Source organism: Osmerus mordax, chromosome 7, assembly GCF_038355195.1.
Source record: "Osmerus mordax isolate fOsmMor3 chromosome 7, fOsmMor3.pri, whole genome shotgun sequence".
NCBI classification, from domain to species: domain Eukaryota; kingdom Metazoa; phylum Chordata; class Actinopteri; order Osmeriformes; family Osmeridae; genus Osmerus; species Osmerus mordax.
Window position 1 is genome coordinate 17,907,259 of NC_090056.1, and position 27,172 is coordinate 17,934,430.

Below are 27,172 nucleotides of genomic sequence, written 5' to 3' on the forward strand. Positions count from 1 at the left end.
AACTGAAATATAATTTGATTGTCACAAATTACGAGGAAAAGGTTAGATCATTTAGAAAATACTTTCATTGCTTTATACAAGTATTGAGTGCACTAACTCAAACTGGTGTTACCAGTTTGTAAATACTGCTGCAAGCAATATAGCTCTAGCCACCGCTTTGTAAACTGCTGCCAGTTAAAACAGAGAAACAAACTAATGTCATCAAACGGTTGATGGGGGATAATATGCGAAATACCCAGAGAGAGTGCTGGACTGCGATACCACAGGGTTGGCCAACTTCCTAAATAATACAATATTTTGACTCACAATATTGATTTAAAAAATGTATGGTTGGAACTGCATCCATAAACGTAAACTCTAATTGACCAATAAAAATTGAGTATTCAACAAAACCAATTAATCAATTAAGCTGCTGTTTTTGCTCTATTATCATTACAGAATTTTGACAAGTCAAAGTACATTTCTAGTGTCAAAAAGCGTTTATTCCCCTAGTAGGAGTTCGCAAGCAAGAGAGCTGCAACATTTACATTACATTTAGTCATTTAGCAGACGCTCTTATCCAGAGCGACTTACAGTAAGTACAGGGACATTCCCCCCGAGGCAAGTAGGGTGAAGTGCCTTGCCGAAGGACACAACGTCATTTGGCATGACCAGGAATCGAACTGGCAACCTTCGGATTACTAGCCCGATTCCCTCACCGCTCAGCCACCTGACTCACTCTGCGGTTGCATTCAACTCAACCTCAGTTTGGAAATTGATCGGTCAACCATTAACTGATACATTTTAATGGTTGAAATGTCTAACAAAACCGTTTCTGAGTCAGTGCCAGTTGGCGGTGCCCGTTGGCGGCGCCCGCGCATTCAGTGCACTGCACTCAAGAACTTGCATACATATAACTTTTGAGTGCAGTGCCCGTTTTGCCGAGATCCATCAAATAGATTCATAGCTCCATGTCTACGATCAGAACTGCGTCTAAAGCAACGGGCTGTTAATATTTTTTAAATCATAGCAGCGGTTTGCTATTACCTATTTGAAATAACAGACCGTAAAATGACCAATCAATATCGAGTAGGTATTCAACAAAGCCGTGAAATAATTGCAGGACCGGAGGTGCACGTTTTACATCGACAACAGTCGTAAAATATGTAACAGATGATATCTATGCAAGAGTTAAGGAATCATGTGTCTTGCAACAGAGTGTTCATATATGACCACATATTAGTTTTCCTTGACTTGGGTAAACTGCTGTGCCACTGCTCTCTCTGCTATCCTACCTTTACTGACCAATGTACCCATCCATCACCTGATCCCTCTCACTGGCTGCACACTAGAGCTTTGACATTTAGAAGAGCATTCCCTAAATAGAAGACTTGAGAACATCTTCAGGCCTGCTCTGAGTAAGTGTCTAAAAGGCTAGGACATTCGTTCAATTAGACACTGTGAACTTGACAGTTCAAAACACACCTAGTGTTCTTTGCTCCAAAAATAGGCTTTGAAGTGAAGCTTTGTTATGTTTGTACTGTACTATACCGCACCCCACAGATCAGCTGTTTAGCCTCATACCTGAGCTACTTTTGATTCCCCAGAAGCCTGTGACACCTGACACCTTTACAAGTTGGCTCTGTATGAGTTGAGTCTATATGATCCTGCAGATATTATTGCAGGAAGGGGTACACTTACAGTAAATGTCGGTGAATGATTATTATAATAATGTATTTATTGAAAATCATCTCAAACATCCACATGCATGTTAGAGTAGGCTATGTAGTAAACCATTCAGAAGAAACTGCATTTCAATTGATCCATTTTCGAAGCCTTTCCACATCAATTACGTTTACCTTCTAGAAACTGAGTGCATGCCCATGAACTTGACCAGCTACCCAGCTTATGTAATACCAGACCCTCACCCTCAACACCTCTGTCTGTGTGTGTGTGTGTTTGTCAGAGAGACCCACCCGCATGTTAAAACTTAAAATAGAGTGTGCACACAAGATCCTGTCCTTGCAAATCCAGTGTGGGCCGAACAGGCTCTGGTTACAGGGGGGGGCAAAGCGGCCTTAATATTGGACTGGAGAAGTGGAGGGCTCCACACATCCTCACGACATCGACCAGGTAGCTGACCTGCATAGTCCACTCCTCAGGAAGCGTGTTTGTGCAAGGGAACAACCGTCACCATGCCGAAAGTTGCAGTACCAGGTGAGTAGGTCTGTGTGCCCACTGTTGACCCTCTCCCTCTCTTACAGACAGCCTCCTGGCAGGATTTTCTTTCAGATGGACTTGCAAGACTGGGATACTCCCCAGGGGAAAACTAGCTACAAATTTTTTTTGTAGCTTTTTTTTTTCGCCACACATTTTTATGTATTTCAGCCCCAGTAGCTCATGACAAACAATGTATGCATGTTCTGTAGAAAGGAACATTTGTATCTTCTCATGTGAACTTTTTAACTTCTTTTAAGACATCATAATACCTTTTTACCTTTTGGCACGTTTTCAACTGAGGTTGTGTCAACATTATCTCATAAACTGTATCTCATTGGATAAAAGTTAAACCACATTTAACACACCTTGAAAATGTTGGGTTTAGTAGTGTTAACCTCTCTAATATGTGATAATCCCTTTGAATTTCACTTTAATATTTTGATTTACTGAGAGTCACATCAGGTCCTGTGGCTGTCTCCAACTGTTCAGGTGATAAATTCCCAATACTGCACTCGCAACAGCGGCCAAATCCAAGATGATTTATGGACATAGAAACTGGACTGACATCTTAATTGCTTGATCACTCTGGGGACAACATGCATGAAGTTCCAATGTAAAGAAATACATTTCCTAATGAAAAGGTGGTCATATTTGCACTTCTCATAGAAAGTTCACTACGCCATCACATTTTTGGACAAAAAATACCGGAAGGCTTAGACCCCACGCATACACACCATGTGTGACACCTTGCAGAGTGTAACATTGAACTTGAGCTGGACTGAAGTATACATTATGTCCTGTTTGGCTGTCGGTGTCATAGGTCTTGACATTATGTCAGGGTGGCTCCTTCTAGGAAATATGTGGCAGACATTTGATAGGGGTGGTGGGTCTTCTGAGTGGTTGGGTAAAACATGTGCAATGGGGAGAGTGAAGTTTGAATGCTGTGGTGAGTCAGCAAATACTTATGGGTCACATGTCGTCAATGCAGGACATCTTGTGACTTCCTGTATTATGTGGAATGTTAATTTTGTAGTGAAGCTGAAAGAAATGATAACGTCCGTAATACACTATCTGGTGTTTATAGCTCAATTAAAATGTCCTGTAAATATTGAAATATAATATGTAATTGTGACTAATGGATGACCATTGGATAATCTTGTAACAGGTCACCAAAAATATTCATATATATATATTTATGTTTTTTTCATATATATTTCTTGGCATTTTCAGCTTTTTGTTGTTGTTGATAGTTACTGTTTGAGAGAGACAGAGACAGGACCATGTGGTATGTATTCTACCCAGTAATCCCCCTCAGGCCCCACTGACTATCATGTCAGTGACACACACATGGCCTACTTGCTGAAGTACAGATGGGAGGGCAGGGCACAGGGCTGTAACTTGCTACTGAGGTTGTTTTTTTTCCAAGTGGTAGAAAATAGAAGCGCTATCACTCATACGGCCGCTGTCTAAGGAGCTTGGCTCCATGTCAGGCTAAGGGGTGTAAGAAGAGTCTGGATATGGCTGGGTATGGGTGGTGTGTAGACTGGGTACAGATCGCACGAGACCCAGTGTAAACACAGGGACATTCTTAGATGACAACAATGGCATTGGAATCCTGATCTGTAGAGACAGTGATTTGATCTATGCCACCGTTGTCAAGGCTTATGTCTGGATGCCTTAGAATAAATCTACAATCCAGGTCAACATTACACATGTGTAGAAAGTAACATGACCAAGACATTGACTTTGTTGATGACTGGACGTAACACAAACTTATACTGGTTTGTATACAGTTAGGTTTCAGGTGGTACTGGAACGCCAACTAATGAACAGTTCATTTGTTATTTTTCTTACTGTACTGTAAAGAATCAACAGAAACTGAAGAGTAAACATTCGAGATTCAAGATCACTTTAGTTGTCTCTGTAGGGAAATTTTTCCTGGACATAAAGGCTGCCACACAAATATACATACATAGTACAGTAACAGGCACAAACAAGAGCAGACATAAGTGCAATCAAGTACATGCAACACAGCCCCTAATTTCACACCCGTCCTTACATCCTGAGTTTAGGAGAATCTCTTATAGAGGGATGAAACAGTTGTTATACCTACTCAGGTATCTTTTTCTGTATTTATTTGTAAGCCTGTCCACCTGGTGGGAGCAGTTCGTATTCTGAACACAGGACATGGGAGGGATTAATAATAATAATAAACATTGATGCAGCCAACCTTTTCTTTTTTGCAGTACCTTCTCTAAACGAGATAACAACCCTTGTTTTGTTTTCCTTCCCTTTACCATGACTGTGCTGTTTGATGGGACATTTTGCTAATCTACAGAGGAAGAGAGTAAGTAGAAGGATTTGAGGAAGGGGTCTGGGTGTCAGCTAGAGATCACTTCCAATGCATGGATCAAATGAACCTTCGGACTAGGATTGGTTCGAATCCTTTTACACCTTCCTCCAATCATGTTCACAAAGGTTCCTCGGGGGAGAAAACGTGCACTTGAGTGTTACATACGGTTGAGAATGTTAAAGAATGAAAATGAAAAATGATTCTTAGAGCTTGACGAGTCAGACGCCATTTATCCAACAATTGCTCACTCTGCGCCGGGAAACTACTGTCTGGTTTTAAACAGCTCCCTGAGAGAAAATGTTTTCTCTCAGTAGAGCATGTAAAGAGGGAACACATTGTTGAATAAATGCCCTGCAGATGGCTCAGTGACAGAACATTGAAGTGACAGAACATTGAAGTGCATGATCATTATGGTTTCGGGTCAGGAGCTGTACAAACAAGCCCTCTTTGTCTTCCAGACTTGTTTGAACTTCAAAGGGAGGGTTCATGTTTTTATTTTCCATCTTGACTCTTGGGTAAACATCTACAGTATGCTGCATGGGTCTTTGAGATGCAAGTATAATGATTCCGTCATCCAAGTATTCCCTTTCAACTTTAATCATAAATTCCACTGCTACTAACTCCCACTTGTATTTTAAAATTAAAAACCATTCACAATGTTAATTCAATTTTAATCCATTGATAATTCATACCTACATTATTCTATCGTCCATTGCTTGTGAACAGTGAAATGTTTAACCTTGTTGAACATCTATCATTGCTTGTACTGATTTTGTCTTCTTGTTCAATCATGCCAGTAATCCATGCCAAAACTAATTTGTATTGTTTAAATTACAGTATTCATCTGATGTTAATGTTTGATAATGATAACAATGTTAATAACTGGTAACTAATTATTCCTAAAATGCTATTTTAATTACTGTTACTATGAATAATTTCTGTGTTGCATCTCTGAAAGGGAACAGTGATTACCATAAATCTCCTCTGACTCATACTAGGCTGCTTACATATGTAACACCTCTCGCCTTTCCCTTCCTAACTTAACTTTCTTTTCCATTGGTTCCAAATGGGGTCTGTCCTCTGCTCTCTTGCTGGATGATTTCTTAATCAGGCGGTGCTCAGAGTAAGTACACTCTGGTGTGAACAGACACCCACTGTGGTCTGAATGGACCACAGATCTCCCTGAACGCCCGACTGTAGAAAAGCTTTACTCTCTGCCGCATATTTATAAATTCATCTGTTTGCCGTAGAATAGAATAATCTGTTGTGTGGACGGTTATGGCAAATAAATGAATCGATAAATGCTTGAGTCGGGTTGTCCACCATCCGGTGTGGGGGCCCTTTCTCTCTGTGCTTGTCAATGTGTAGAGAGCATGGGATGTCTGACGGAGGCCTATCCAGGTACGCTGTTACTCCAGAAACAAGACACGTTGGGTGGGGCTGCTCCTGTGCAGCATCCAAGTCCCTCGTCTTGTTTAGCACCATCACCAGTGCCAACGTTTCTATAGATCCTGTGTTTGTGCCCGAATGTAAATGTGAGTTGAGTTCACTGTTTGTCTGCGCTGGATTACTGTAGTTCTCTTCTGTGTGCATGACACTTCACAGCCGAAAGTAGTGATCGAGTTAGTGCTGGAGTGCTGGAGGTTCTGATCTTGTCATACACTACAAAGCATGTGCTACTGGAGTCTTTGTTTGTCTGTTTAGTAAAGTATTTGTCGTTTGTTTCTCATACTACACATTTAAAAACAATCACTTTATTCATGACAAACCATCCAACCACCTTCATGTAGGCTACTTGAGATTTGTTTGCTTCATTTGACTGTCTTGTTTTGTAGTTCTCACATCTGTTTTTGGGAGATACAAGTTTACGTAAACAATGATCACACGAGAAAAGTAAATACATATGATTGGTTGCTGTATAAACAGATGGCTGACTGACACGTTTTGTATTTCTCTGGCAGAGACCGATGATCGCATGCGGGCCTTCGCGGAGAAAGTCTTTGCGTCCGATGCCAAAGACGAGAATGTCCGTGATGAGATCGACTTGTTTGACGTGGCTGATGACTGTCCCATCTTGCACGAGGAGATGGCACTCCACCTGCAAACTGACGAGGATCAAGAGAAACGGTGAGAGAAGCAGTGAGAGAAGGAGGTCAGATGGCTGAGCGGTTAGGGAATCGGGCTATTAATCAGAAGGTTGTTGGTTTGATTCCGGGCTGTGATTTTTTTTTTTGTGTCAAGGCGTTTCACCCTACTTGCCTCGGGGGAATGTCGCTGTACTTACTCTAAGTCTCTCTGGATAAGAGCATCTGCTAAATGACTAAAATGTAAATGTAGAAGCCTTGAGCTGGAGTCCTACTGTGCTGCCATAACCTGTGCAAAACTCATCTCTCAGGAAGGGTCCTTTGTGACACACCCACTTAGATCAAAGGTTCTTTTTTATTCAAGCCCAGCACCAACAGACATGATTCCCTCCACAGGAAGAAGAGACTCCAGCACTGTCGTAACATTACTGTACCTGTTGCCGGGAGTAAGGGGACACCGGCTTTGATGGAGGTGCAGGTGGATACCCCTCTATACCTGGAAGTACCAGATTTCCAGAGGGTGGCCATCATCGGAGACTATGCCTCTGGGGTTCGTGCTCATGCGCTCATTTGTTTTCATGGAGAGAAAAACTTCCTCTAGTATGGGTCAACATGTGTTCAAGTTTCAAATGTGAAATATGCCAAGCACCCACACACACAAACAATACTCCTTGTATTTGGTTACTTGTCCGTTGCACTCAATGTGCTGGTTGGTGGTAGGATTACACTGGTGTCTGTGGGTCTCACAGGCATAGCTGTACTGTAATTTGTGGTTCTGGTTATTGGGGGTCACTGAACTGTCGTATGGTCTTACAGCTTACATAGGAATAGAAACTGAATTCATTGAACTCTTGTACCGTATGGCTGTGAATGTTTATATTTCAGGAATGAGGACAGGTTATTTAGAGAGAGATAAATCATACGTTACTCCTCCACTTTCAATGTTTGCAACCGTATTTTTCAAAATTCAGCCGCACAAAGACAGTTTGGTCGGTTAGATACAGTAAATACATCAAGTATTCCATATATATTAAGCTTGTGTTCAATTTAATAATTGTGTAAGAATGCATAAAACATTCTCAAATAGGCATAAACAACATGTTTTGGTCAATCTTAAGTGATGAAATAGTGATACAGCATTATCACCGTAACCCTTCACGTCCATCCTAACCTTTTCACACCATTATTATCTTGACTATCAGGTGACCATGGATGACTTTGAGCTGTCCTGCAAAGGCCTGTACCGTGCTCTGACCATCAGGGAGAAGTACATGAGACTGGCCTACCAGCGCTACCCTCTAACCACCTCCCAGTACCTGCGTGAGATTGAGAGCGAGCCATTCAAGCCTGAAGACCAGGTGCAACCAGGTAAGCAGACCAGATGGACAGTGTTCACTTTTTTGGGGAATACGTTTTACTGTGAACCAGCAATATTTCCAGTCACGTTAAAACCTAATGTATTATTGTTTATATTGGGAAACCACAAAGACTGTGGCTTAAGATACCGCAAAGACTGCAGCTTGTGTGTTTTGGATTCCTGCAAACACTGTGGCTTGTATTTTGTTGAGTTACATTTTTATTTATATTGGGAAACCACAAAGACTGTGGCTCGACATACTGCAAAGACTGCAGCCTGTGTTCAGAAGGGTTTTATTACTTTTATTACTTGTATTATTGTTTCTATTGATTTTATGTAAAGCACATTGAGCTGCAATTTTCTTGTATGAAATGTGCTATATATAAATAAAGTCGTATTATGTATCTAACATTGTGTCTAACCTACGACCGTGTGTTTGTTTGCCAGTGTTTACATCTCCCCCGAAGGAAGGAGAGGATCCCTTCGACACAAAGTGCCTCCCTGAGAACCTGGGCTATGTAGCACGCATGAAGGACGGTGTCATCCATGTCTACAACGATGCAGCGGCCGCCGACAACCACCAGCCCAAGGACCTGCCCGAGCCCGACTATGAGACCTTCATCGACGACATGAACTTCCTCATTGCTCTGATTGCACAAGGCCCAACGTAAGTCTCTCCACTTACCGATGGCTCACGTGACGTCACATGGGAGTCAGATGGGAGTCAGATGGCTGAGCGGTTAGGGAGTCGGGCTATTAATCAGAAGGTTGTTGGTTCGATTCCCGGCCGTGCGAAATTACGTTGTGTCCTTGGGCAAGGCGCTTCACCCTACTTGCCTCGGGGAGAATGTCCCTGTACTTACTGTAAGTCGCTCTGGATAAGAGCGTCTGCAAAATGACTAAATGTAAATGTAAATGTAATGTGACGTCACATGTCTGTAGACTGAGGGTCAATCACGGTGTTTCGTGACTCTTCTTCCTCCCTGGCAGGAAGACGTACACTCACCGTCGGCTGAAGTTCCTCATGTCCAAGTTCAACGTCCATGAGATGCTGAATGAGATGGAGGAGATGAAGGAGCTCAAGCTGAACCCCCACAGGGATTTCTATAACTGCAGGAAGGTATGTGTGTGTGTTCCCCACGCACAAACACTCACACACACACCCAACACAAACACGCACAATTTTGTGCAGTCTGTGCACTTAGCTCCATCTTTTGGTCAAATGTGATGATTACACCACAAAACACTACAAACAAAAATAAAATCGTATTTACGCTTATGTGCGCCCTTGCAGGTCGACACTCACATCCACGCAGCGGCCTGCATGAACCAGAAGCATCTCCTTCGCTTCATCAAGAGGTCCTACCGTGTGGATGCCGACCGCGTGGTGCACAAGCTCCAGGGCAAGGAAGTGACGATGAAGGAACTCTTCAGTTTCCTCAAGTTGCATCCCTACGACCTCACAGTCGACTCCCTGGATGTGCACGCTGTGAGACAAACTCTCAGCTTACAGTTTGAATAAGTTATCTTACGTATAATCTCATGGTCAATTCTGTGAGGGTCTATTGAACTGAAATGTGTGTCCCACTCTCGTCTCTTAAGGGCAGACAAACCTTCCAGCGTTTTGACAAGTTCAATGCCAAGTACAATCCTGTGGGAGCCAGTGAGCTGCGTGACCTGTACATGAAGACAGAGAACCACATCCACGGCGAATACTTTGCCACCATCATCAAGGTTAGACTCACAATTACTTAATTATTATTGCACGTTCAGTCTAGAATGAACCCCAAAAAGAAAAAGGAGGTTACAGACAGAAATCTGACAAAAACCATCATCTACTGTAATTTGGCCCTTGACCTAATCAGGAAGTGGCTTCTGACCTGGAGGATGCCAAATACCAGTATGCAGAGCCTCGTCTGTCCATTTACGGCTGCAAGAACGACGAGTGGGCCAAGCTATCCGGCTGGTTCAACAAGCACAGAGTATACTCTCCCAACCTCAAGTGGATGATCCAAATTCCCAGAATCTAGTATGTTTAATACTGGAAAGCTCATTTCGTGAAACATCCATCTCATTACCCTTGCTTAGTGGTTCTAATCTTTGCGTGACAATCTTTTCTCCCATCACAGTGATATCTTCAGAGGCAGAGACTTTGTGCCTCACTTTGGAAAGATGCTGGAGAATATCTTCCTGCCAGTGTTCCAGGCCACCATCAACCCACAGGACAACCCTGAGCTCAGCATTTTCCTCAAGCATGTGAGTGAGACAGGAAGGGGGAGCCTGATTGGGGGACGGTTCTAATTGTAGTCTTAAAGGGATATCTCACAAGATATTCACGTGATGTTTTTCTCATATGAAAATACCATCGGGGAGATCGATGTTTATGCAGGAGATTCATGGAAGGTTTACCAGTCTGTTGTTTCCTCCTCCTTCTGTACCTTCTTCCTGTCATGAACTGTACAGGTGACAGGTTTTGACAGTGTGGATGATGAGTCTAAGCACAGCGGTCACATGTTCTGCACCAAGAGCCCCAAGCCACAGGAGTGGGACATTGCTAAGAACCCCTCTTACACTTACTACATCTACTACATGTATGCCAACATCGCAGTGCTTAACCAGCTGCGCAAGTGAGTATCGCCACTCGACCAGGATAGAAGTGACGATTCATTCAAATAGCGCCCTTAAAATAGCGTCCTGTGTTAATAATAACAACAACCGCGTCCTTTCATTTGAAAAGGATTCTTATGGGGAGAATGGGCATATTTTTTTGTAAATATGATTGACAGAGTTTGAGACAGTGTTTGTCTTTCCACGCTCCAGGCAGAGGGGAATGAACACCTTCCAGTTCAGGCCCCACTGTGGTGAGGCTGGGGCTGTGACCCACCTGCTCGCTGCCTTCATGACTGCTGACAACATCTCCCATGGTCTCAACCTCAAGAAGGTCAATACCCCTGTTTAAAAAAACAAAAATGGACGCACACAGCTCCCTACGTTGCTTATGCAGATGTTTTTGTTTTACTCCGTCCCAACAGAGCCCAGTGCTGCAGTACCTGTACTTCCTGACCCAGATTCCCATTGCCATGTCCCCACTCAGTAACAACAGTCTCTTCCTGGAGTACGCCAAGAATCCTCTGCTTGAGTACCACAAGAAGGGCCTGGTGGTGTCTCTGTCTACAGATGACCCCATGCAGTTCCACTACACGAAGGTAAGTCTAAACTTTCATTGTAAATTGTTGTTCATTGTTAAGTCCTTATATAGTAAGTATGGACTTGTAGGTAAATGATTGAGTCATATGTTTTCTATGAGAAAATGTTAACCAGATTTTTACAGAACACATTCATGACATAGCAAACATGGTTAGTTTTGAGGGTGTATAATTAGCTTTTGGGCTCATTTTAGCATATGAATCGCTCAGTAACACACATTGCTGCTCTGCTTGTGTGTCTTAAGGAGCCCCTGATGGAAGAGTACGCCATTGCAGCGCAGGTGTTCAAGCTGAGCACCTGTGACATGTGTGAAATATCCAAGAACAGCGTCCTGCAGAGCAGCCTCTCTGCTGAGGTTAGCAACCTTTTATTAATTCCTTGTAGGTAATGCATCAAATCATATTAAGCGCCAAAACAAAACAAAACAAAACAAACAAAAAAAAAGTTTTTTGGGAGTTTTTCCTTGTCTTCCTTGAGGGTTTAGGTTGGTTGAGGGGCAGTTCTATGGGCATATGTGAAGCCCTCTGTGACATGCTTGCATGTAAAAAGGGCTATACAAATAAATTTGATTTGATTTGAAAACACTTACCTAACAACAAACTAGCATATTGTTACACAAAACAACATGGTTTGAATAGCTATAATGCAGTCTTACCCTTATTGCCTATGTATCACTTAAACATCTTCCCTGTGTTCATCCTTGCAGGAGAAGACTCGTTTCTTGGGTGCTAATTACCTGAAGGAAGGACCTGAAGGAAATGATATCCGCAAAACCAACGTGGCACAGATTCGTATGGCCTATCGCTACGAGACACTGTGCTATGAGCTTAACCTCATCAAGGAGGGTCTGAAGTCTGACTAGACACACTTATGCACACAAACAAACACACTCTCACACACACTCACATAGATCTGAACACTAACACATTTTCAAGGGCTGGGACATTGTCTTCTTTAAAAAAGACTGTAATGCAATGTTTACATAAATGTTTACTCAATGGTTTTGAGTACAATGTATGTAAAAAGCTTGATTGAAAGCAAAAGCCGCTGCAATGATGATGCCCCACCCTTAATGGCAAAGCCTTCTTAACTTGTGTTCTCTCCATTGAAAGTAATAAATGTGTTTTAGCACAGTGCCATTTAGTTATCAACTTAAAACAAATCATATTATTATTTATCTTTTTGCTACATAGTTTTATTGTCCTGTGCTCATTTCGTTGAATGTATACGTAAATGTAGCCTACCATGGAGGGACACGATGTACAAGAATGATCTGAAACGATTAAAAGTATTTAAAATCAAATGTATCGATTTAAATTATTTATCTTCTACTGTTTAGTGTCATTGTGAGGCTCATGTCATCGTACTTTGTTCACATATTTGTGCATTGTTGGGATTTATTATTGAAAGGCACGTCAGCGTTAACGGCAGATGGTGACGTCCGCTATTCGAAACCCAAGATCTCTGTGGAGGAGTTATCAACACTTTTTTTGAAGGCGGTCGTTTAAGTGTATATCTCATTTCCCTCTGTTAGAATGTCAGTTGACGGATTAAACTGTTTTGATTTTTAACACGCAAATGTGACCAGTTCGCTTAAATACTGTAGTCAGCCTGGCGAATTATATTAGGCTACTTTACCAGCTAGCTGTTAAACCAGAAAATCTGATATAGTCATCCAATTACAAATCGCTAAAACGGGTTTGTCCTCTGCTAGTATATTGGCTAATCAGCTTGCTCGCTAGCTAGCTTGCTAACAACAAATACCGAGTTATTCAAGAGCTCGATGACTGGGAGAATATTCAAGCCAGCACAGAGGAGCAAATGTCAAGGGATACAGTCGGGACATCTTACTTTATAACCGTACTCCCGACCACATTGTTGCTTTAACTAAGCACTAGATATATTTGAATATAATAGCACTATATACTATTTGTACAGACAAAAACTTTAGTCCATCAGTTCGTCTCCTGGTTTATACGTTCCTCCTGTGAAAAGAAAAGTTTATCCCAACATCCAGGACTGGCCGACCAACTTCGAAAAGGTGGGTAGCGAGCTATCTAATCTACGCTTGGCACACGTTACCCACGATATTTAGAGCTAACTAGCTGCAGAAAGGTGTTCAATAAACTAGAGCTGGTTGTAAGGTACTTTCGTCCTTTCAACGAAACAACTTGACTTATTGTAGCTTTGTGAGAGATACTGCACTTGTCTTAAAATATGTTGTCACTCTTTAGTTAATCTTGTGTTATCTATTCAGAATGGTAGCAAAGTGTAATACATTGTATGTATCTAACTTACATTATTGCATTCTCTATCATGTGACCAAAGGACGACTTTGTATACATTACAACACTAATCACACAGTGACACTAACGTTGTGTCGGATCAGTCAGTGTCCATTCAGTTACTGTACCATTAGCTTTAATGATGATGACTCATTTTCTGTATTGCTAATATTAGTGTGTATAGTTCATCATGGGCAACGAGAATGAGAACAAAATGAGAGCATTTTAAAGTATAGTAGTTCCAGTGCGTTTGGCAGTTTGTTTAAGGGAATCCTTCCCCTTTCAGTGGTACCCCACCTAGGACATGTTCTGTCTTGCATCAATTCTTGGAGAGGGCGGTTTATGGGTGTTTTGAACGTGTAATTAGGTTTAATTCATCACTGCTATGTGATGACAGGGTATGTCGCTCTCATACTCGTGTCTGGTTTCTTCTGGGATGAAGGTGGTGAGTCAGTAAGTTTCACTCAGTTCACAAAGTATCCAGGCAGACGGTTTAACTGCCTTGAGTGTGGTAGGTAGGACCTCAGCTACGGCTTGTCAGTGGAGCATGGTGTCAATGGAGGCCCAAATATTCCCAGGAAATTTCATAAAACACTGTTGTGTTTGTTACCAATGGATACACTGGAATGCTGTTTTCCAGTGGTTTTATTTCAATTGCTATGGATTAAATAAAGGAACAGTTTATTGAGTTAAACATTGCTGAAATCAAATGCTCCGGTTACGTGAGTGCAAATCTTCTATCACCATCATTTAAGGACGGTTTGCTTATCCTTCCTTTCTGTCCCGCAGGAAACACAAGCTAGGCCATCCTGTGCACTCACACACTCCTGTGGCAACAAGTGGGTCAGTGTAGAAGTGACGGTTTCAGTGTAGGATGTGCCCTAGCTGTGATGTAGTGAGATTCCAGTGCATGCGTTAGATTTAGGTCAAACCAAACAAAGGCGTCATTTGCTGGCCTGACTGATGGACTGTCTATGGTCAAATTTATTCCCCTTCCCCTCCCCCCCCCCTCTTTGCTGGCCTGGCTGGAATGCAGCACATAGAATTATTATAATCGTGAGCAGCACCGGAATTTTACCATGTCTCCCCTCTCTAAACGCTTGCAGCTTTTGACGTAGTGTGCAACGTGTCCCGGTGGTTCGGTTCCAGCAAGCAGCTTTCGTAAGGGTACAGTAATAACCCCTATGACACGGAGAGATCAAACATACTGTATGTCGGAATAGACATGAGCATTTTCCATTAGGCTATTCCACTCTTTTTCTGATAATGTGCACGCCAGTCAAGGGTATGAATCTTGGTAATGCATACAAGGCTGCAAACGAAAATGTTGTATCTTAAATATTGAAACAGGGTGGAATGCACAACTCCAACTGTTCTGTATTAACATACAGTGTTTCCACTGATGGCAGATTCTCATGCCTCTTATTATTTCTCACTTGTGCGTGCAAACAACAAAAATGCTCCTATCTTTAGTTGTGTTTTGACGACTCCCCAAGCCTTTTAACTCAGTGTAAAATACTTGGAATACTCATCCTTCCTGACCCAATGAAAGAAACCTTTCAGACAAAAATAAATTAGATTTCATGTTTTAATGTGTGGAGTTGTTTCGTAATGGGCCAGCTGTGTGGTTGGGAGGAGAGATGGGGCTCAGCAGTGGGCTAGCAGGAACAGGGTCGTCGTGGAAACCAGACAGACACCTCTGCACAATGCTGTAGTCGGGATCTTGTTCCTGTCGTTGTCTCCTCCGCTCCTCCGGGTTTTTATTTTTGGACACTGACCTCGAGCAGGAGTCTATTCTTCCTGGCTTCCTCCAGCCACACACATCCCACACTGCCGCTGGTGCGGGCGCAGTGACACAGCTAGACTGTCGTGCTCTTGGTTTGGCTGTTCTGGAGTGCTGTTTGGACTTGTTGTGAAGTGTTGAGCAATCGTTGAATGATAACCTTTGTGTACCATCCTTTCAGGTCCCTCTCTGTAAACGGACAACGTGGAAAATAGTTACTACCCCTCCCCTCCCCCCTTTTTATTTTTAGCTCGTAGAAAGAAAACAGATATAACGAAAGAGGTGCAGACACAAACCTGCGGAGCCCATTAAGGAGACTTCATTCTGGATCACACAAAGACGAGGACAGACTCACTGGGATGTGCAGTGTCTCTGTCTGCCCACCATGAGGTCCCTCACGCCTCCGCCGATGCCCACCCAGTGAGGGTGAGCTGGCAGTCTGCCTCCCTCTGACCATGCTGGCTCTGGGGCAGGAGCAGGACAGCCTGGCTGGAAGAAGAGCTGGCGAAGGGGGGCAGGGCCGGGCGACTGTGGCCTGGCACAGTCCTTCTCCGGGAAGGCCCCTCGCCCAGGACCCAGGCATCAACATCAGGCAGAAGATATCCCAGTGGGAAGGCCGGAGCCAGGAGAGCAACGAGAGGGTGAAGTCCCACACGTCTGTGGTGACCAGGACTCTGTCCGGAGATGTCTTGGGAAATGGAGTGTGTGGCGAGCGCTGGAAAGGAGGTGGATCTCAAGGAAAAGCTAACGTCTCCAAAGCTAAAAGCCTGGGTTTGGATTTCAGGGAAACGCAGGCGCAGGCTGGACACACGGGGCCGGGCAGGAAGTCTGAGCCCTCACCCAGCCCTTGCGGCAGGATCACGACCCAGAGTCCCGCTGTTCGGGTTTCGACCCCGGGTCATTCCAACAAGGTTTCCACCCCACTCGTGGATTCCAAGCCCTTCACAGTTTCCCTACAAACTCGTACAGTCAGAGACTCACTTGCAGACTCGAACACGACCAGCAGTCCGGTGAAGCGAATCATCACGACGAACGGAGATCTCAAGGTCGGCTGCGTCCTGGAGGTCGAGGTAGACGAGCTGTTGCCTCCGTCGGTGGAGGACCACGAGGAGAACATGCCCCCCGGGAACTTCTACACCTGCCGGGGCTTCTGGCGGAGGATGGAGGGAGACAGGTTGTTCTGGGAAAAGGGCAGAACTGCCTCGTCCGAATCGCCTCTACCGCCTCTACCGCCTCTACCGCCTCCTAAACCACAGCGGACCTATAAGTATCAGGGAAAGGACAACACTACTGGTGCCAACTGGGTCCAATGGGATTCCAAGACCTCGCCTCCTATGGACCAATCAGACACCAGGAACGTTGCCCTAGCCCAACCTCCTAGTTTCCCACCCCCTTCATGCCCGGTCACCAATGGCAACGGATTCTCCAGACACAAGAAGAACAGGTAAAGTGGTTGGGGGGCTAAGACTGAGGGTATAGAATGACAGCATCCTTTTGTTTGTGGCATTAAGGTGTCGTTCAAACTCAACTAATGACTGTCGTGCAGAGGAAACAGCATCCAATAATACAGGATTAGGCCACATTGATCTGGATTATAGTTTTTCATATGAAAATAAAATGGTCTTCAGACTGGCCTCAGTTTTTTGGGGTCTTCACAGTTAAAAGTGTTTCTTTTTCCTAATGTATTGTTGTCCCTGTCTAAAAATAAGCTTTGCTTGGTTTAAAAATGGGGTTGTTTATTGAAAAAACTGGAAAGTTAGTGTTCAAGAGGGAGTAGGGGTTTAGACTTTGGCCCGGCTCCAGGTGTAATGTCACATGATCTTTGGCAGCATTATCACTATTGTCTGGACATGGCCTACTTCCAGTCGCCAAAGGTCCAGGGGTCACATTTAGTTGTTTTCGCAGACATGCACACGAGCACGCACCCACGCACCCACATGCATTTAAGCTCCCACGTGTAGCTACAGTCCAGCCTCTCACACGATGACACACAAGACTCACAGCTCGGATTCTGTCTAGTACCACTCTCCTTGTTAAATGTTCTTTCTCATTTTTCCAACTTTTTCCTTCTCTCTCTCTCTTTTTCACATCCATTTGATTCAGCAGCTTGTTTTACCTATATTTTCCTCTTCTCTTTGTTTCTCTCTGTTCTGCAACCTCGTTCTCTCTCCCCCAACTCTCCCTTTTGCGGTCTTATCAACTTCAGTATCTTGTTGGGATGCACACAATGTAGAGGCTGTTTGTCTGAATGTAAGGAGACAATACAGTGAACAATAGCTTGCTTACTGTGTATGGAGCAACAGCAAGGCCCCTGTCTCAATACCCCTCCCTCCCTCCCCCCGCCCCTCCCTCTTTCTCCCCTCCCCCCTCCCTCCCTCCCCTCCCCTCCCTCCCTCCCTCCCTCCCTCCCTCCCTCCCTCCCTCCCTCCCTCCCTCCCTCCCTCCCTCCCTCCCTCCCTCCCTCCCTCCCTCCCTCCCTCCCTCCCTCCCTCCCTCCCTCCCTCCCTCCCTCCCTCCCTCCCTCCCTCCCTCCCTCCCTCCCTCTCCCTTCTTCTCCACAGGAAGTCTTTTGAGTACGAGGATGTGGTGCGGTTGGTATCGCAGCCAGGCACACTAGGGAGCGAAGCCCGGCGATCTGAACTCTACCACGCCTACTCTGACGACAACATTTACGAGGACATAATCTGTGAGTGTCCTCCATTACACTGACAATGACTGATACGAACGTTTACGACGGGCCAAACTCCCCGTGCCCTTCCAGGATGTACGTTTTCTCAGTGCCACTAATGTGGGTGAGAAGACTGGGCGTTGCTCACATATTTGTATCTAGTTCATGTAAACCCACACTGACACTGAGGGAAGGCATCCAAGGAAAGCCAGCTGTTGCAAGACTATTGTGAAACAGTGAACGCACACTTGACTCACACGTGTGTGCTGCTGTCCCTCTGACCTTTGACCCCCCCTCAGGTGACCCCTACGAGGACGTGAAGCTGACGCCCACGTGTCTGCCCCTCGGACGAGCCCGACCCTGGACGGTGTCTCAGAGACAGAGCCCTCACATCCCCAAGGTAGCGACAAGGTCAACCGCAGTTCGCTCTGCTGAGGTAGTCTCCCCCAGTCTCAGGTGTGGCCCCCCTGCTAGTCTCCCCCAGTCTCAGGTGTTGACCCCTGCTAGTCTCCCCCAGGCTCAGGTGTTGACCCCTGCTAGTCTCCCCCAGTCTCAGGTGTTGACCCCTGCTAGTCTCCCCCAGGCTCAGGTGTTGACCCCTGCTAGTCTCCCCCAGTCTCAGATGTTGACCCCTGCTAGTCTCCCCCAGTCTCAGGTGTTGACCCCTGCTAGTCTCCCCCAGTCTCAGGTGTTGACCCAGGCTCAGGTTGTGTCCTCTCCTGTGCTGCAGCTTCCTCCTAAGCCCAAGACTCTGCGGGGCTACACAGACAAGGTGGAGAGGAGAGCTTCACACTCGGTGATGTCACCCAGCCCTACGTGCCAGACAGACGTCTCCAGACCAGTCCCAGCCAAGCGCCCCACCGCCCACAAAACATACAGACTGCCTCAGGTGATTCACACGCAAACTAGTTTGATTCCGTGGAAGTAGAGCTTCAAACATGCGCGACTGCAAGGTTTTTTATGATAATTTGCGTCCGATTTAACTAGTAAAATAATATATGCGTATACAGTATATATCTAAATATAATGATATAGTATTCGTAGTTAGTATATAAAATGTTGAGGACAAGACCAATATCGTTATATCGTAAGAGCTGAGGAAGGTGGAGTCTTGAAGCAGGATGGAGAGACAGACTGGAAGAGACAGATAGCGGTGTAGAGATGTTTAAGTAAGTGCTCCATGGTTCAGACAGTGATACCAGGAACACGCTCTTGTGAACAACCCATGGAGGAGGGTTGGGTATGGCAAAATGGAAGCCTGGATAATGAGGTACAGAAACAATAGAAAGGCCATTTGAAACATTTAGTAGACAATGGATATTTCAGACTGTACATATTAAGAGACAACTTGTTTTTGGCAGTGGACTGTATTTTGTGTGCTCTTTGAGATAAGTCAAAACTTCCTGTTTTCATTTCCGTGGTTTTTACAGATAGATGCACAACATGGGTTCCTATTCAACAGAACCCGTGACCAGTACAAATTTCTCTGACTGCACTGTAATTATTGGATTGATGGCTGTTAATTCATACAGTTGTGTGTGTGTGTTTGTCTGGTTTTCCGTGACGCAGTACGTCAACAAGATTCATATGATCTTCGATGCCAAGAGAGGGAGGAAGAGGGTTAAGAGTCAGGGAGGAATTGCCCGAGGTAGGAACCTCCTCCAAATACCCTCCACATCCACACATCATCCACACATCATCCAGGAGATTAAGATGAACAGTTTTCTGGAAAAACCCAGCGGTTTGATCATGCTCAAGGCAGACGTCCAGACCATGACAAGCACACAAAGACAGCCTGTCTGACCTAGTACTTTTATCCACCCTCATACACACACTCTTTCTTTATGTCTTTCCCCCTCTCTCTCTTTCTCTCTCTCTCTCTCTCTCTCTCTCGATATGTCTCAATAACTTTGGAGAACAGATGACAACAGTGGAACAGAGAGCGACCCAGAGGACAGCAGCAAAGGTACCCAAGCAGAGCTCACGTTCTTCTCCCTCGGCCCATTATAGTTTCCGTTCAGGATTATGACAGAACGGGGATGGGTTAGGGAGGTTGCATCAGATACAGGGTCTGTGTTTCCAAATGGCTCCGTTTTGTGTCAGATGTACATTTACATTTAGTCATTTAGCAGACGCTCTTATCCAGAGCGACTTACAGTAAGTACAGGGACATTCCCCCCGAAGCAAGTAGGGTGAAGTGCCTTTCCCAAGGACACAACGTCATTTGGCACAGCCGGGAATCAAACTGGCAACCTTCAGATTACTAGCCCGACTCCTTCACCGCTCAGCCATCTGACTCCCCAGCCCAGATGTAGCGTCTGTGATTCCACATGGCTCAGTGTTGTTTCAGATGAAGCTAAGGGGTTGGTTCTGTGTTCTCCAGCAGGGTCCAGGCGCTCGGTCTACGTCCAGTCCACCCTGAAGCGGCAGCCGGGCTACCGCACCCTGGAGAGAGACCTGATCCAGCTTCAGCAGCAGCAGCTCTTCCAGCACTTTGTGGTCGTCTCTCTCCGGAAGAGTCCGCCAGGAAACACATACTCTCCTGAGATTACTCAGCAGTTTCCCAACAAGGTAAGAGGAAGGCCAACATATTAGCCCTCTCCGTAGACTAAGCACAGTTAGCGGCTTAGAACATGGCCTCATTGAGTAAAAACACAGCATTTTGTACTTGGGTCGTCATTTTAACACTTGAAGTTGATCTCGGACGGCGTGATGGACAGTGAATAAGTGTCCCTCTGTCATCATCCTCATCTGCAGTTTGAGAAGTCATCTCGTCACTCGAGGCAGGCGGAGGACAGGCTAAAGGCCATCCCCAAGTTCTGCTTCCCAGACGCCCGAGACTGGTGTCCTTCTGCAGACATGCCCAGGTGAGCAGCTGTCACACACACGCACATACACACACATTCATATACACACACGCGTTCATATATATATACACACACACACATTCATATACACACACACGCGCATTCATATATACACACACACATATTCATATACACACACACACGTTCTCGTACACACACACATTGATAAACACACTCACACATTCATATACACACTCACAGACATAACAGGGAAGGAGTAGTGGACAGAGAGACAGATGCAGGGAAAAAAGGATCTTAAATGTCTGGCTTTAAACGTCCAATGAAACCCTAAACGGCTACAACAGTAACCACCAAACATGCCTGCAGCCTCAGAATGTCACTGATCTCTTCTCGTGTGGATTCTAGAAGGATCCCGGCACGCCACGTAACCACTGCATCTTTCATCCTATAATTGCAGTGAAACCTTCTCTTTTGTCCTGACTGGAGAAGACGGCAGCCGGTGGTTTTGTTATTGTCGTAAGATTCTGGTAAGTGTGCGTGTGTCTGCGCGTGTGTGTGTGCGCGTGTGGTTCAGTCCTAGTTTTGAGTGACTCATAACTTGGCAGTATATCGCCTGCATAGCATCTGTTGGGAATACTCGTTCTGAGTCACAAACCTCTGAACAAATGACCCAGACTAGAAAAAAATGTCAGCATTTCCCATTCGTCAAAACCCTCCCAGGTTGTAAGCCTGTTTGTGACATGGTCGTTTTCCAATGTTGGCTCGGCATTAGATGTTATGGAAAGGAGATTGAATTTTCAAGCTAGTTTTATCCTGTTTGTCTGTGTGTGTGTGTGTGTGTGTGTGTGTGTGTGTGTGTGTGTGTCTGTGTGTGTGTCCACCAGCCCAGTGGAAAGGGGAAGAGGCTGCCTGAGGTTCACTGTATCGTCAGCAGACTTGGCTGTTTCAACCTGTTTGCAAAGGTAGGACCAACTGTCTCAGAGCACTTTGCATATTGGTAGCATGTTATAGTCTTTCTGTTTGTGTGTGTGTATATATATATATATATATATATATATATATATATATATGTGTGTGTTCACATGTCTCTGTGTGTGTGTGTTCAGATCCTGGAGGAGGTGGAGAGGAGGAGGGAGATTTCTCCCCCGCTCGTGTGCTCCTTCATGAGGAGCGTCATGGAGGCTCCTTTCCCTGCCCCCGGACGCACCATCACAGTCAAGAGCTTCCTGCCCGGCTCTGGGAATGAGGTAAGAGAAAGCTCTCTGTCACTCTGTGACACGGGGGTCAGATGGCTGAGCGGTTAGGGAGTCGGGCTAGTAATCAGAAGGTTGCCGGTTCGATTCCTGGCCGTACAAATGACGTTGTGTCCTTGGGCAAGGCACTTCACCCCACTTGCCTCAGGGGGGAATGTCCCTGTACTTACTGTCAGTCGCTCTGGATAAGAGCGTCTGCTAAATGACTAAATGTAAACGCAGATTATGAAATTTGATGTGTAAACTTTTGCTGAATTTGCCAAATGTGGGGTCACAGATGTTTGCGTCACAAATTATTTTGTGATTTAAAAAAAAAGTGTGTACGTGTCTAAATCCAGGTTCTGACACTGTGCCGCCCAGTGGACTCGCGGCTGGAGCATGTGGACTTTGACACCCTGCTGCAGTGCCTGAGTGTGGGTCGACTGCTGCAGGTGTTTGCCTCTCTGCTGCTGGAGAGAAGGGTCATCTTGATCGCAGACAAGCTCAGGTGAGACTTCCTCCTCACGCCACGCTTTGTAAGGACCTCCTGCAACGCTAACAGTAGTGCGTCATTCATGTGTCATATGCATTATTCAGGCAGTGTATCGTGTGTATATAGACTGATTCTTTTGACCAAGTGTTTCTTTCAAAGCCTAGTAACCACACTCGTACCCTCACCTGCCTCTCTTTCTCTCTCCCCCCCATCTCTCTCTATCCCCCCCTCTCCCTCTCTCCCCGTCTCCCCCCCCTCTCTCTCCCCCTCCCCCCTCTCTCTCTCTCTCTCCCCGTCTCCCCCCTCTCTCTCTCTCCCCCTCGCCCCTCTCTCTCTCCCCGTCTCCCCCCCTCTCTCTCCCCCTCCCCCCTCTCTCTCTCTCTCTCCCCGTCTCCCCCCTCTCTCTCTCTCTCTCTCTCTCTCCGTCTCCCCCCCTCTCTCTCCCCCTCCCCCCACTCTCTCTATCCCCGTCTCCCCCCTCTCTCTCTTTCCCCCCTCTCTCTCTCCCCCTCCCCCCTCTCTCTCTCTCTCTCTCTCCCCCTCCTCCCTCTCTCTCTCTCTCTCCCCGTCTCCCCTCCCCCCTCTCTCTCTCTCCAGCGTGCTGTCTCGCTGCAGCCATGCCATCCTGGCTCTGCTCTACCCCTTCACCTGGCAGCACACCTTCGTGCCCGTGCTGCCCGCCAGCATGCTGGACATCAGCTGCTCTCCCACTCCCTTCCTCATGGGGGCGCTGGCGCCCTGCCTGCCCCAGCTGCTGGAGCTGCCCATTGAGGAGGTCAGTTAAGAGCAACCTGGGAAGACTTCTGCAGGGATATTTGATTTATATGAGGTTTTGTATGACGCTGAGGCTGAGGCTAAATCACCCAGAGGCGTTTTCACTATTTCAGTCATGGAGGTTTTAGCTGATGGTGGACTTCCCAGACTTACTAGTGAACTTAACAGTGAACAGCCCTGTAGCCATCCTGGTATGTTTGTACTGTTTGGGGTTAGTGCATTCTTCAAGTTGAATTGCTCTTGTCAGTGATGGATCTCTGTTTTTTGTCCAGGTGCTTATTGTGCTTATTGTGGATTTGTGCGCGGACAAGTTTGTCATTCAGGTGTGTACCCATTGTGTCAAGTGTCAATGGCAGGTGTGGTGCTATAACAAGTGAACAAGAAACTGTGATGGATTTGCCTGTACATGTATGTTTCTACTGAAATGTGTTTGGTAATGACTGTAACTGAAGCAGTACTGCCCTGCTAACAGTAACACCCTGGAGCTTGAAACTCCCTTGTGCTTGAGCCAAACACTTAGGTACTGGACTGGGAGTAGGAAGAAGTAATTGCCATAGTGTTTTGCCTCTGTTTCACATCTGCGGAATTTTACTGGGCTGGAAGTTGCCTCATCTCCATGGCAACCAGTTGGAATACTATACTGATGAAATCCTCCCTCCTCCACCCCCATCTCCCCCCTCCCCTTCCTCAGCTGAACGACGAGGACTGCATCCTGCCCAGCAAGCTCCAGGCTGCCCTGCAGCAGATCCTGGAGGAGAGAGAGCACATACTGAGGCAGGAGGAGGGAGACCGGCCTGGAGGTCTGTACTGCACCATGATGGCTTAGGCACCCGTACACTTCCAGTCCTTTATTATCAGCCACTCTGACTATGTGCATTGTTGGATATAAGGTGTCTGCTAAATAGAAAACGTTAGTGTGTGAGGAGTGTAATCAGCAAACTCCTCGATGGTCGTCCCTGTCCATCTGTGCCCCTGCAGGCCAGCGGTGCCATCTGAGCTCTCTCATGTCAGAAGCCTTCGTGCGCTTCTTCGTGGAGCTGGTTGGGCACTACTCCCTCCACATGAGCAAGCCCAGCGCCCCCGGTGGCAGCCCCAGGGAACTGCAGCGGGAGAGCTTCCGAAAGTCCCACCCGTCCCGAGGCGTCCGGCAGTTCCTGCAACTCTTCATGGACACTCAGATGTTCGCTGGGTTCATTCACGACAGGGAGCTGCGCAAGGAAGAGGGCAAAGGTCAGAGTTCGCTTTCCCCCCCATTGATTCTCACTTCTCTCCACTATACTACTAGCCTGGTTCTGCCCTCCTACGTGCTTCCGCTCAATTTCCATTTTCCAGATGTCTCCGGTAAACTTTTTACCGGTCCAATCAGCGAACAGAGGGAGTGGCTGAGAACGATGACGTTGATGTCGTGCGCTAGTTTGTGTTGTAGTTCCGTAATGGCGGCGGAGAAAGATGCGAGCGAAGCCATTCGGTCCGTTGTGGCAACGCTGCCGAATATCCAGAAGTTAAAGCCGGAGCAAGAACAATCTTTGATCCCCACGGGGTTCGTTTGATTTTCCAGATAGCTCCGTTAGTGGTGAAGGAGTTGGCTAAGGCGAACGCTAGAGATTGGTTATGGCAGATCCAGAGTGGCTCTGGGCAGATCCAATAGTTTTAAACTTCAACAGAGTACCCGCCTTCGAGGAAGTTAACGCTTGTCAATGGAGCGAGACCAGACTCTCTGTACAAATGAAATGTACGAAAGTCCGATTAGGACCAGGCTACTATACTACTACTATACTACTCTAATTATGGATAAAAGTACTTCTGTTCTCTGTATCAGAATCAGAATTTGGTTTATTCGCCATGTATCCATCCATCTCTCTCTTTCTCCCGTGTGTGTGTGTGTTTTACAGTTGAGACACACGCTGTGTAGTTTGCTGGTAGGTTCTGCAGTTGCCTGAATGTTGTGTTTTTTCTCCACAGGGCTCTTTGAAGTGAGAGCTGCTGAATATCTGGGATCAAACCCTGAACCAGAACCCAGCGGGGTGAACAAATTCCTCAAAGGACTTGGTCAGTCACCCTTCAATCCTCATATCTGACTTTCAACCATAGGTGGAAATCCCGGGGGGGGGGGGTACACGACCTCCCCATCCTCAATAAATCACTGAAAACATGAGGAAATTTACATTACATTTTACATTTAGTCATTTAGCAGACGCTCTTATCCAGAGCGACTTACAGTAATTACAGGGACATTCCCCTGAGGCAAGTAGGGTGAAGTGCCTTCAAAGGACACACCGTCATTTGGCACGGCCGGGAATCGAACCAGCGACCATCTGATTACTAGCCCGATTCTTTAACTGCTCAGCTGATAATATTATTTAATATTATTAAATAATATTAATAATATACATTTAACATATTACAATGTAGGTTATGTGTTACAGCAGTCATTTTGGTGTCCCCCTCAGGAATTGGTCTTCAGAAAATGTCATATAATTGTCCCCTACAAAATTGATAGCAGATTTTTGCCACTGCTTTCAACTGTTTAAGTTTTGTTTTGTCGGCATGTCTAATCATTGTGCCTAACCCTTTTCAGGGAGCAAGATAAAGTTCTTGCAGATAAAGTGAGAGGCGGCTTCAGTGTGGCTGACGTCACATACGTATGAAAAGATTACGCAAGACTGGATGAGGAACACGATGACACAGTGTCCTGGACTTACTTCTGCATCTCTTGCCTGAATGTAGTTGTATGGCTGTGAACCGCCGTGAAAGTTGTCCTATCAGGTTTCAGTTGAAAGAGGATTGGTCTCTTCCAGCCTGCCTAGAAACACCTCAAACTGGAGGCCAGTGCAATTGGAACTGGATGAATACTGGAAATGGGTGTTTTTGTTTTAAACACGGTTGGAACTGAAGAGACACAAGGGGGTTCCCAAGGAGTGTGGGGGGATTAGCACTATGTCCTTGTGTAAATTTACAAAGAAACGGACGTTTCAGCTAGAAATCTTCGAATTAACTTCACAAGATGTTATGCTGTCGTAACTAACCATGGCTCTAACCGTTTTTTTTTTATTTTTATAAAAAGTATTAGGTGTTTGTGCAAAAGTGTTATTTCTCATTTTTTGTTGTGTTTATTTTTTACTTTTATTTTTTAAATTGCTTATTTTATTCCATGCAGCGACTCAGCACTCTGATACAGATCTGATGTAGTCTATACTTTTTGATGTGTCTGAATGTCACTTTAACTATTGTTAATATTAAATATTTAAAGTCTCTAGAGAAATGAAAATGTTATACTGTCCCCGGCAAAGGCATGTTTATATAATATCCAACTAACCATGTCATTTTATATACTTGGATATTTTCTTGTTTTCCTGTAAGGATTTGTTTACAAAGCCTATTTTTGCTTGTGTGCTTGAATGCAAAGCTACTTTTGCATACGTTTGTCTTGATGTCAGTGTATTTTGATCTAGGAAGACTAAGTACTCTAGAGGTGCTAGAAGAGCAGATGGATGTATTTGATCAGCACGGCTAAACCTCAAATATTACAGATCTATAATATTTCAATGCTATTAAGAACATTCTTCTTTTTGCTCTAAAAATCCGTTCTCAGTCATGTGAAATATGAAATGGGAGCAAGAATCTGATCACATCTCCTTTCTTAGTAACTACAATTGTAAATACCTTCTTTTTTTACCTTGTATCAACTGGCAAAGTTACAGACTTTTGTACAGCATTCTGTATATATATTTTTTTTAAGCATGAAATGTCTACTTTGCCCTCTAAATAAATGCCTTCTGAATGTGTCATGTTTGCATTGATAACGGACTATCAACACCATGATATGTTAGGGTATATTTCATTTAGACATTTAGCAGACGCTCTTATCCAGAGCGATTAACAGTAAGTACAGGGACATTCTCCCTGGGG

The 27,172-nt window shown here is 45.2% G+C and overlaps 2 protein-coding genes across 5 annotated transcripts; both read left to right on the top strand.

Moving 5' to 3' along the window:
- The first annotated feature begins 2,088 nt into the window (after nucleotides 1–2,088).
- ampd1 (adenosine monophosphate deaminase 1 (isoform M)) lies at nucleotides 2,089–12,503 on the top strand. Of its 2 annotated transcripts, XM_067240618.1 has the most exons (16): nucleotides 2,089–2,196; nucleotides 5,664–5,675; nucleotides 6,514–6,679; nucleotides 7,033–7,186; nucleotides 7,839–8,004; nucleotides 8,441–8,660; nucleotides 8,984–9,113; nucleotides 9,288–9,482; nucleotides 9,596–9,727; nucleotides 9,859–10,022; nucleotides 10,123–10,249; nucleotides 10,457–10,620; nucleotides 10,814–10,934; nucleotides 11,026–11,199; nucleotides 11,445–11,555; nucleotides 11,907–12,503. In XM_067240618.1, the coding sequence occupies exons 1-16, from the start codon at nucleotides 2,175–2,177 to the stop codon at nucleotides 12,060–12,062; spliced, it is 2,214 nt and encodes a 737-aa protein (XP_067096719.1). In that variant the 5' UTR covers nucleotides 2,089–2,174; the 3' UTR covers nucleotides 12,063–12,503. The 2 variants fall into 2 exon arrangements, with proteins under 2 accessions (XP_067096719.1, XP_067096720.1); XM_067240619.1 differs by lacking the exon at nucleotides 5,664–5,675 and having other exon boundaries at nucleotides 2,099–2,208.
- Nucleotides 12,504–12,560: 57 nt separating this feature from the next.
- On the top strand, nucleotides 12,561–27,051 carry dennd2c (DENN/MADD domain containing 2C). 3 transcript variants are annotated; one of them, XM_067240615.1, is made up of 19 exons: nucleotides 12,561–13,241; nucleotides 15,519–16,712; nucleotides 17,830–17,954; nucleotides 18,236–18,336; nucleotides 18,667–18,825; nucleotides 19,506–19,584; nucleotides 19,858–19,902; nucleotides 20,320–20,507; nucleotides 20,694–20,803; nucleotides 21,222–21,291; nucleotides 21,649–21,726; nucleotides 21,871–22,011; nucleotides 22,356–22,504; nucleotides 23,087–23,264; nucleotides 23,536–23,586; nucleotides 23,955–24,063; nucleotides 24,242–24,493; nucleotides 25,226–25,312; nucleotides 25,842–27,051. In XM_067240615.1, exons 2-19 carry the CDS (start codon nucleotides 15,724–15,726, stop codon nucleotides 25,871–25,873), a joined length of 2,943 nt encoding a protein of 980 aa, XP_067096716.1. In that variant the 5' UTR covers nucleotides 12,561–13,241; nucleotides 15,519–15,723; the 3' UTR covers nucleotides 25,874–27,051. The 3 variants fall into 3 exon arrangements, with proteins under 3 accessions (XP_067096716.1, XP_067096717.1, XP_067096718.1); XM_067240616.1 differs by lacking the exon at nucleotides 12,561–13,241 and having other exon boundaries at nucleotides 15,426–16,712; nucleotides 20,323–20,507; XM_067240617.1 differs by lacking the exon at nucleotides 12,561–13,241 and having other exon boundaries at nucleotides 15,428–16,712; nucleotides 23,545–23,586.
- The last annotated feature ends 121 nt before the right edge of the window (nucleotides 27,052–27,172 follow it).

What these genes read in the sequence shown, in the direction of transcription:
- dennd2c (XM_067240615.1), top strand. Translation starts at nt 15,724, where the DNA reads ATGCTGGCTCTGGGGCAGGAGCAGGACAGCCTGGCTGGAAGAAGAGCT. An exon ending in CATTTACGAGGACATAATCT is followed by an intron (nt 17,955 to 18,235) that starts GTGAGTGTCCTC and finishes ACCCCCCCTCAG; the next exon opens with GTGACCCCTACGAGGACGTG. An exon ending in GTTTCAACCTGTTTGCAAAG is followed by an intron (nt 21,727 to 21,870) that starts GTAGGACCAACT and finishes GTGTGTGTTCAG; the next exon opens with ATCCTGGAGGAGGTGGAGAG.
- ampd1 (XM_067240618.1), top strand. Translation starts at nt 2,175, where the DNA reads ATGCCGAAAGTTGCAGTACCAG. An exon ending in ATTTCTATAACTGCAGGAAG is followed by an intron (nt 9,114 to 9,287) that starts GTATGTGTGTGT and finishes GCGCCCTTGCAG; the next exon opens with GTCGACACTCACATCCACGC. An exon ending in GTGCTTAACCAGCTGCGCAA is followed by an intron (nt 10,621 to 10,813) that starts GTGAGTATCGCC and finishes TCCACGCTCCAG; the next exon opens with GCAGAGGGGAATGAACACCT.